The 9,286-nt window shown below is 39.5% G+C and overlaps 1 protein-coding gene across 2 annotated transcripts; it reads right to left on the bottom strand.

Moving 5' to 3' along the window:
* Positions 1–6,763: 6,763 nt before the first annotated feature.
* LOC103429374 (loganic acid O-methyltransferase-like) lies at positions 6,764–8,637 on the bottom strand. 2 transcript variants are annotated; one of them, XM_070805432.1, is made up of 3 exons: positions 8,293–8,637; positions 7,420–7,806; positions 6,764–7,220 (listed from the first exon to the last, which is right to left on the bottom strand). In XM_070805432.1, exons 1-3 carry the CDS (start codon positions 8,389–8,391, stop codon positions 6,894–6,896), a joined length of 813 nt encoding a protein of 270 aa, XP_070661533.1. In that variant the 5' UTR covers positions 8,392–8,637; the 3' UTR covers positions 6,764–6,893. The 2 variants fall into 2 exon arrangements, with proteins under 2 accessions (XP_070661533.1, XP_070661532.1); XM_070805431.1 differs by having other exon boundaries at positions 7,420–8,079; positions 8,293–8,635.
* Positions 8,638–9,286: the final 649 nt, after the last annotated feature.

The following is a 9,286-nucleotide window of genomic DNA, read 5'->3' as shown; positions in this document are numbered from 1 at the left end:
AACTCATCTTCATGTCACCAACTAGGTGATGAAATGTACAACCCGTACTCTCCTTCATGCCACCAACTAGATGATGAAATGTACAACCTGTACTCTAATATTATTTAGCAACTTGCCATTCATGCCACCAACCAGGTGAAAAAGGAACTTATTCTCGTGCCACCAACCGGGTGATGAAATGTGATGAAAGGTGATGAAGGCACTCACATTCGTACCACCAACCAAGTGATGAAAACAACTCACCATTCATCCTACCTACCAGAAGACGAGTGGTACAACTTGTACATGTGAACTCCTAGCATTCACAAATAATCAAAAACCCTCAAGCCTGACAACTCAATAAGGGGAGCACTTATGCCCAACAAGAGTTATAATCACCAACAAAGTCTTATTGCAAGCCAACAACAACTTCAGTGCATGGCATACGAAGTTTAAGCTATTTAGCCCTCTTGCATCTGCTTCAGACATTTCCCATCTGTAACAATGCAAACACTACAACTCGTACAAAGCTTCACACACTCTTGATCAAGACAGTGTGAAGCAAAACCAATTTATGGTGCCAACAAGAGCTTTATCAAAGGAGTTCAACCACAACTCGTACAAAAGGTTCACACACTCTTGATCAAGACAATGTGAAGCAAAATCAATTTATGGTGCCAACAAGAGCTTCATCAATGGAGGGCAACCATAATTCTCAAAAGCTTCACACACTCTTGATCAAGACAGTGTGAAGCAAAGCCAATTTATGGTGCCAACAAGAGCTTCATCAATGAAGGGCAACCACAATTCTCAAAAACTTCACACACTCTTGATTAAGACATTGTGAAGCAAAACCAATTTATGGTGCCAACAAGAGCTTCATCAATAGAGGACAACCACAATTCTCAAAAGATTCACACACTCTTGATCAAGACAATGTAAAACGAAACCAATTTATGGTGCTAACAAGAGCTTCATCAAAGGAGTTCAACCATAATTCTCAAAAGCTTCACAGACTCTTGATCAAGACAGTGTGAAGAAAAACCAATTTATGGTGCCAACAAGAGCTTCATCAAATGAGGGCAACCACAATTCTCAAAAGCTTCACACACTCTTGATCAAGACAGTGTGAAGCGAAACCAATTTATGGTGCCAATAAAAGCTTCACCAACAAAAGTTTCATCAATGGAGGATAACTACAAATTCTCAAAAGCTTCACACTATCTTGATCAAGATAGTGTGAAGCAAAATCAATTCATAGTACCCAACAAAAGCTTCAACTCTAAAGCTTCACCTACAAAGCCTCAACTCCAAAGCTTCACCGATAAAAGCTTCACCCAACAAAAGCTTCAACTCTAAAGCTTCACCTACAAAGCTTCAACTCCAAAGCTTCACCTACAAAGCTTCAACTCCAAAGCTTCACCTACAAAAGCTTCACCCACAATAGCTTCACTTACAAAAGCTTCACCCACAAAAGTTTCACCCATCACAAAAGCTTCACCCACAAAAGCTTCACCCACCACAAAAGCTTTCACCCACAAAAGCTTCACCCACCACAAAAGCTTCACCCACAAAAGCTTCACTCACCACAAAAGCTTCACTTACAAAAACTTCACCCATTAAAGCTTCACCAACAAAAGTTTCACCCACAAAAGCTTCCCCCACCGCAAAAGCTTCACCCACAAAAACTTCACCAACTAAAGCTTCACCCACCACAAAAGCTTCATCAATGGAGGATAACTACAAATTCTCAAAAGCTTCACACTATCTTGATCAAGATAGTGTGAAGCAAAATTAATTCATGGTACCCAACAAAAGCTTCAACTCCAAAACTTCACCTACAAAGCTTCAACTCCAAAGCTTCACCTACAAAGCTTCAACTCCAAAGTTTCACCTACAAAAGCTTCAACACAAAAGCTTCAACACAAAAGCTTCACCCACAAAAGCTTCACCAACAAAAGCTTCATCAATGGAGGACAACTACAAATTCTCAAAAGCTTCACACTATCTTGATCAAGATAGTGTAAAGCAAAATCAATTCATGGTACCCAACAAAAGCTTCAACTCCAAAGCTTCACCTACAAAAGCTTCTACTCCAAAGCTTGACTTACAAAAGGTTGACCTACAAAAACTTAACCTACAAAAGTTTGACCTACAAAAGCTTGACCCACAAAAGCTTGATCCACAAAAGCTTCACCTACAAAAGCTTCACCTACAAAAGCTTCACACTATCTTGATCAAGATAGTATGAAGCAAAATCAATTCATGGTGCCCAACAAAGCTTCAACCTCAAAGCTTCAACACCAAAGCTTCACCTACAAAGCTTAATATATATATATATATATATATTTTCGGAAATTCAAAAATTCAAAAATTTGAAAAAAAAAATTGCCTAGGCCTCCTCTTCTTTGGACCTAACAACTTTCATAAAAAATATATATATGAATGAGGAGTTTTGGGCTACCACTTAGAAAGGAAATGCCTTATTCGTCAACTCCCTCGATCGGAGACTTAGGGGACTCCTACCATATGCTATTGCACCTTGATACTCAGAAGTCTCACGACCACTCAGTAACTTGGATTTTTCGAGTCTCCAACCGAGAAGTTTTCCTCACTCGGGAAATTAAGGGAGCACTACCTCAACTTACATGCTTCACTCTCAAAGCTTCAACATACAAGCTTCAACAAAAGAAAAAAAATCAAAGAACTTAGTAAAGAAGGCCTTGGTGTATTTAACACAATACGTTGAAATGAAGTAAAGCTTGTTTATTGATATATCCGATAAGCTACAAATATGTACATATACATGAATCAAAATAAACAAATAAGAGGGAGCCTTCACAAAAGTTGCTCATGAGAAGTCTCAGCAGTCGGCAGAGCCCCAGAAAGAGTAGGCATTGGAGGGTGATCATTCGGAGTCTCAGTACTGGGCAGAACCCCAGAAGGAGGAGGCATCGAAGGTTGATCATTTTGAGCTTCATTACGCGGTACAGCCTCAGAAGACGAAGACAATAAATGGCTTTGGAACAAACCCACAAACCTTTGACGCTCAAGCACAATCTGACCATCAAATTCCTGTAGCTGGTCAAACTTCCTTTTCATGTTTGTGGCATAGTCATGTGTGAGCCTGTGCAACTGTTTATTCTCATGCTTGAGCCCTCTGATCTCCTGTTTGAGACTTATCACTTCAGCCGCCAATGATTCAACTTGGTGGGTTCGAGCAAATAGGTGTTGGGCTATATTAGACACAGAGCCTGCACACTGAACACTGAGAGCCAGAGAATCCTTAACAGCCAACTCATCAGACCGTTTGGAAAGTAATCTATTATCTTTAGGAGTGAAAAGGTTCCTAGCCTCCACCGCAGTGGTCATATCATTCTTCATCACAGAGTCCCCAACGGTAAGATGACCAATAGAGGATAAGAAGGATGGGCGCCATATGTTGTCTTGAGAAGGCATGGCTGCCTCTTCACCAAAGTTTAAGTCAAAACGACGATCGGGTGAGCCAGACATTCTCAGAAATGATGAAAGAGAAATGAGGTGCAAAAAATCTCTTAAGTACAAAAAAAAAGGGAAAATTCCTACAAGCAATAACTCTCTGAATGTACTTCTTGCACACAATTGGTGCCCCTATAAAAGAAAGGGCAACAGGGTCGTTGGTTCAAAAATCGAAGAGGCACCACTCTCTACACGCAACATCAGCTTTTCGGGTACCATATATAATTTTGCCAAAGATCTCTGACAAAGTTTAGACACATAAATTTTGAAGGTCCATCTACCCTACTATTACCCACAAGGGTAAAGGAACAGCACCACTACTTGATAACTGAAAACTTCCTATGTGTGTCAACCTCCGTGTTCCGTGGCAAGGCAGACTGGAAAAAATACCCAACATTTACTCACATTTGAGAAAACACTCCCAACAAGATTGCTTGCTCAAAAATCGAAGAGGCACCGCTCTTCGAATCTCGAGAGCCAAACTCACAACAGGATTACGTGCTCAAAAATCGAAGAGGCACCGCCCTCCAAATCTCGAAAGCTAGACTCCCAACAAAATTACTTTCTCAAAAATCGAAGAGACACTGCTCTCCGAATCTCAAGAGTCAGACTCCCAATAGGATTGCTTTCTCAAAAATTAAAGAGGCACCGCTCTCCGAATCTCGAGAGCCAGACTCCAAACAAGATTACGTGCTAAAAAATCGAAGAGGCACCACCCTCCGAATCTCGAGAGCTAGACTCCCAACATGATTACTTTCTCAAAAATCGAAAAAACACTGCTTTCCGAATCTCAAGAGTCAGACTCCCAACATGATTGCTTTCTCAAAAATCGAAGAGACACCGTTATCTGAATCTCAGGAGCTAGATCCCCGACAGGATTGCTTGTTCGAAAATCGAAGAGGCATCGCTCTCCGAACTTCGAGAGCCAGATTTCCTTGGATAAAACTTATCTGCAATCTTCACACGCAACATCAGCTTTCCAGATACCACAGACCACTTTTTCAAAGTGCTCTGACAAAGTTAAAACACGTGAAGCTTGCAGCTCCCACTACATTGCTATGACCGAAAAGGGTAAAGGAATAGCACCACTACTTGTTGTTAGGGAGACTCCTATATATGTCGACCTCCATCCTCCACAGCCAGGCAGACCTGCAAATAAAAAAATGCTCAACTTTTCTTCACATCCGAGAGGGCACTCTCAGCAGAGTCTCTCGAAATACTCAGCTTCTTTTTCTCCTGATAATACCTCTGCAAACAAGCCATACCAGAGCAAGAGTATCTCAAATCATCAGGGTTAAAAGTAAGAGTATCCCATATCATGCTTTTTCCCTATCTTTTCCTTTGGCATTGTTCTTACCTGCAAGACAAGGAGAAAGAGAGCAATCAGTCAGTATTTGGAATCAAGCTTCCAGTCAGGAACTGACTGCCTGGAACCCTTTGCCTGATTACTTATGTGGCATTGTTATCGAGTACTCATCTTCAACATCTTATGCTTCTAGAGAAGATACCACATCTGCCTGAGGAACAGATAGGGCAAGTGAGAAGGATACAAGGAAGCATGTGGAGACAAGTGTAACAGAACACGTGCCGATACATCCACTACTTTGTTAACAGCAAAAGTATCCCATATCATCAGGGTCGAACGTACTCTAGATTTGATGGACTTGTTTTGACTCTCAAATTCTTGAGTCGGCCTTATACTCTGGAGGAAACCTGAAAACCCTCCAGCCCAGTTCAAGAATAAGCCTGTGGAAAGTTACTTCTTCAAAAGCAAAAGTACTTCATATCATCTATTCTCTATTTGCTTCTCATTATCCTTGTTGCTGTTTATGACACAAGGAGAATAAGAACAATCAACCAGAAGCCGAAATCAAACTTCTGATCTGGGACTGATTGCTTGGAACTTTGATTGCTTACCTTGTCTGTCACTTCTTTTGGCAAATCTCCTAACTCGGCGACTTGGGGGACTCCTACTACATGGTTTGTATCGCGCTTGACCAAGCCTGAAACTACAAGTAAGCTTCAAGTCAAATTGATACATTATCTTGTGCATCTCCACCGGTTAAAGATACCACCCCTGGATGGAGGAAAAGTACTTCCAGAGAAGATGCCACATCTACCTATGAGACAGATAAGGCAAGTGAAGACGATACCACACTTCGGTACTTAGAAGTTTCATGATTACTCAGTGGCTTGGATCTTGCAAGTCCCCAACCGAGGAGCTTCCCTTACTCGGGAACTTAGAGGAGCACTGTTTGTACCATACTTGACCAATTCCGAAATTACTGAGCACCGATCAACGTTATATCGTCAAGGACCCAGAAGAGTTTCCCTCCAACCAGGAGGCCAATAACAGCGCGACACGTGTCGACATCAGAAGCCAATCATAGCGCGACACGTGTCAACATCAGAAGCCAATCACAACATGACACGTGTCAATGTCAGAATAAAACTAGAAACTCTCTTCTATAAATAGAAATCATTCTCTCACAATATTTCCTAATGTCATTTGTACTAGATCATTCACTAGTACTCACTAAAAGAGAGCTTGAACCTATGCATTTGTGTAAACCCTTCACAATTAATGAGAACTCCTCTACTCCGTGGACGTAGCCAATCTGGGTGAACCACGTACATCTTGTGTTTGCTTCCCTGTCTCTATCCATTTACATACTTATCCACACTAGTGACCGGAGCAATCTAGCGAATGTCACAAACTTAACACTTTCTGTTGTACCAAATTTCCCACTGATTTTGTGCATCAACAACTATTTTTAATACATGTGGAACCATATTATTGGTAGGACAATTTGGAACTACATGTTCAACCCACTATGTTGCGGATTCTTACCCCTTTCCCTCCCCTTATCGTAGATTAGAGTTGGTAATGTTGCTTGTACACTACAAAAAGTTGTATTCACTAGCTAAAGATGTTAAACTACTTTTATTTTTCTTTGTAGAGACGGAAGCATTGTCTCCTCTAATCGACAGAGACAATGCGGCGGTGATCTATTTTTTCTACGGGTGTAGCTATTGATATTTAGGGACATAAACAAGATTTGTCTGTCAATTTTTAATATAGTATTTTTTTTACGGACAAAAAATGCAATATACATGGGATTAGGAAATTATTTATTTTTAATAATTAAATTAAATTGTCTGAAATGAAAATATTCTATTATTTTGACGCACATGGAACCCATGAGTGGTACATTTCATCAACATAGTGGGTCTAATTTGTGCATTACTAACGGATTTTTTGACGATTTTTCGATAAGAGACAAAGTGAATGCAAAAAGAAACTCACTTAAAATCTACTCTTCAATACCAAATGATTAAGAGCTCGTTTAGACATGTGTTTAAAATAACTGAAAGCGCTTTCAGGAATTTCAGGAATAAAACAATGCATGTTCAAATCAATTTGTCTTGCGTTTAAGCACAACAAAAATGACAGCTGACTTCTTTGACTCAGCTATTGAGATTTGCTCTTCAAGTTTCTGCTGATACAAGCTGAAGAGAACACCTAAGATTTCTTCTCCAAATTGTTGCGTGATGAGTCCCTCTGTGATAGCTCTAAAAGTTGGAGCACTGGGAGTGCCATGTTTCGAGACATGCTGTGGTAAGGCTTCCAATATCTCTGTGCTAAAACATCCATTTCGTTCCACAATGATTTCCAGTTCTTGGCGAGATGCGAAATAGCAAGGCATGTTAAATGAATCGACTTTTTCTTCACTAATTACCCCCTGTATAAACGAAAAACATAGTATTAATTATGCACCCATATATATTTAAGATACGGTCTTCTGAAATACTGCATAAAGGAACGATATCAAATATGTGACATTGATCGATTTTTAAAATACCTCTACTCAGAAAGAAAAAAAGCTTATAAAGAAACCAATTTAATATACCGGCGTATGCAGTTCGATGAATATTGCTTACCTTCCTAGCCATCTCCACAAGGCAAGATCCTAAAATGTCAATAGCCAAATTTCCAATTAAGTGATGAGACTGAGGGATATCATTGGGGAGTCCTAATAGGTTAAGCACAATCAATCCTCGATACACAGTCTCAAGTGCTCTGGCACGGAGGAAACAATCCATGTCCTCAGCATATTGAGATTGATATGCCTTCAATACTTCGTCTTGGTTATTTGAGTAGTGGATTCGTCCTTTATTCCAAGCACGACTGTTTTTGTCCATTACATCTTTTGGTACCCTAGAAAGCCAATGAAGGGCTAATGAAGAGTGAAAAAAGTTAATGGAAGCCTTGGGAAACAAGCGACCGTGGAAAGAACCTGGCACACCCGCTGCATAATAGTTCCTGTTCTGAGGGAGGTAATTGAAGAGTATGTTAAAATCATTTAGGGTTTTATCACTGAAGAAAACTTGAAATTTGGGGACTTCAGAACTCGGCCTTCCGCTTTGATACTCAAATTTCACAGCTTCAAGTATATTTTCAACAGAAAAAAATGTATTAGGCCCAACCGAACAACCCAAATCTGCAATATGGAAGGTGTTGAATGGTAAAAACATGTCCAGTTCAAGCTTTTCTTTAATAGCCTTGCTTAGAAGTTCTTTGGTAGCATCAACAACTACTTTCTGCGAAAGCACAAATCACATTATAATGCTAATATGTTCAGATTTTGCAACTTCCTTGGAATTTCCGAATACCAACAGAAAGGATTACGAAAGAAGAAAATTTTCTCTTTTCCAAGTTAACTAATGAAGAAAACATTTTCGTAAGAATTTCCAAGTAGTAAAGGCTGAATAAAAAGAAATTAAAAAAAAAGATTTTTCATCAATTAGCAGAACCTGTTCGATAGAGTTCTTGGCATAGCTGTCGGGGCCATCTCCACCTTTCATTGGATATGCCTCAGAAACATTAATGGAATCCCCCATTGCAGCTGTCATCTCTCTCTCTCTCTCTCTCTCTCTATTTGTTTATATGGGAGTTGTGGGTGGTATGTGGGAGTCACTCCACAAATATAATCCATAGGCAAGAAGAAGAGAATAATGGGGAAAAGTCATTGGTAGTTGGTAAAGATGCCGTGTTCTGATCTGTGAGATAAGTACAAAATAATATAAAAAATAAATTAGATGGAAGAACCACAAGTATCACAATATATTAAAAGTTGAGCTGACCAAATTTCAGCCCAAAATTCAAAATAATATAGAAAACCCAACGATTTGGACTCAAGCCCCAGTCCCGAACAGTACCGAAATACCAGCAAAATTTCTAAAAAAAAAAAAAGAAGTAATAAATTAGATGATCATCAGCCTGTAAGCCCCTCTACTTGTAGAGGCTACTGTTTCTCTTCGCATAGCGTACATCCATTCGGCAGCACACTTTTAAATCAGCCAACAACTCTTCATTAAGCCTAGTCAACTTTCTGTAAATTATAATGGTCATCAGTTTGACTTCGATGCAATATCAATGGCTATTATTTAATTATAGAAAGGCATCAATTATAAGACACAACTTATCAACTACATGGAAACGGTGGCTGCTGTGCAGTTTGAATGCGGATTCAACCGTTCCGAATTGCTGAACCATAAGCTTTGTGGCTGCAAGGATTGATGGTTTGCAGATTGGAAGAGAACTGGTTTTCAGGTTTAGAGTTGAAGAAATGTCTGAGTTTGTAATTGTTTGTAATGGATGGTCACCATGAAAATAATTAAATGGTGTATATTGTGCCACCTGTAATTTGATGTTGTTGGAATTTTAATTGCGTATTTCAAAGTACAAGTCTTCATTAATCACTTTAATATTATTCAATTTGTTTTAAAATCCTGATTTCAGTTTGTT

Source organism: Malus domestica, chromosome 09 (genome assembly GCF_042453785.1).
Source record: "Malus domestica chromosome 09, GDT2T_hap1".
NCBI classification, from domain to species: domain Eukaryota; kingdom Viridiplantae; phylum Streptophyta; class Magnoliopsida; order Rosales; family Rosaceae; genus Malus; species Malus domestica.
Note: the sequence above shows the minus strand (reverse complement) of the source record. Positions and strands in the feature narration are given on the sequence as shown.

What these genes read in the sequence shown, in the direction of transcription:
- LOC103429374 (XM_070805431.1), bottom strand. Translation starts at nt 8,391, where the DNA reads ATGACAGCTGCAATGGGGGATTCCATTAATGTTTCTGAGGCATATCCA. An exon ending in CCAAGAACTCTATCGAACAG is followed by an intron (nt 8,080 to 8,292) that starts GTTCTGCTAATT and finishes GTGCTTTCGCAG; the next exon opens with AAAGTAGTTGTTGATGCTAC. An exon ending in TTGTGGAGATGGCTAGGAAG is followed by an intron (nt 7,221 to 7,419) that starts GTAAGCAATATT and finishes TCGTTTATACAG; the next exon opens with GGGGTAATTAGTGAAGAAAA.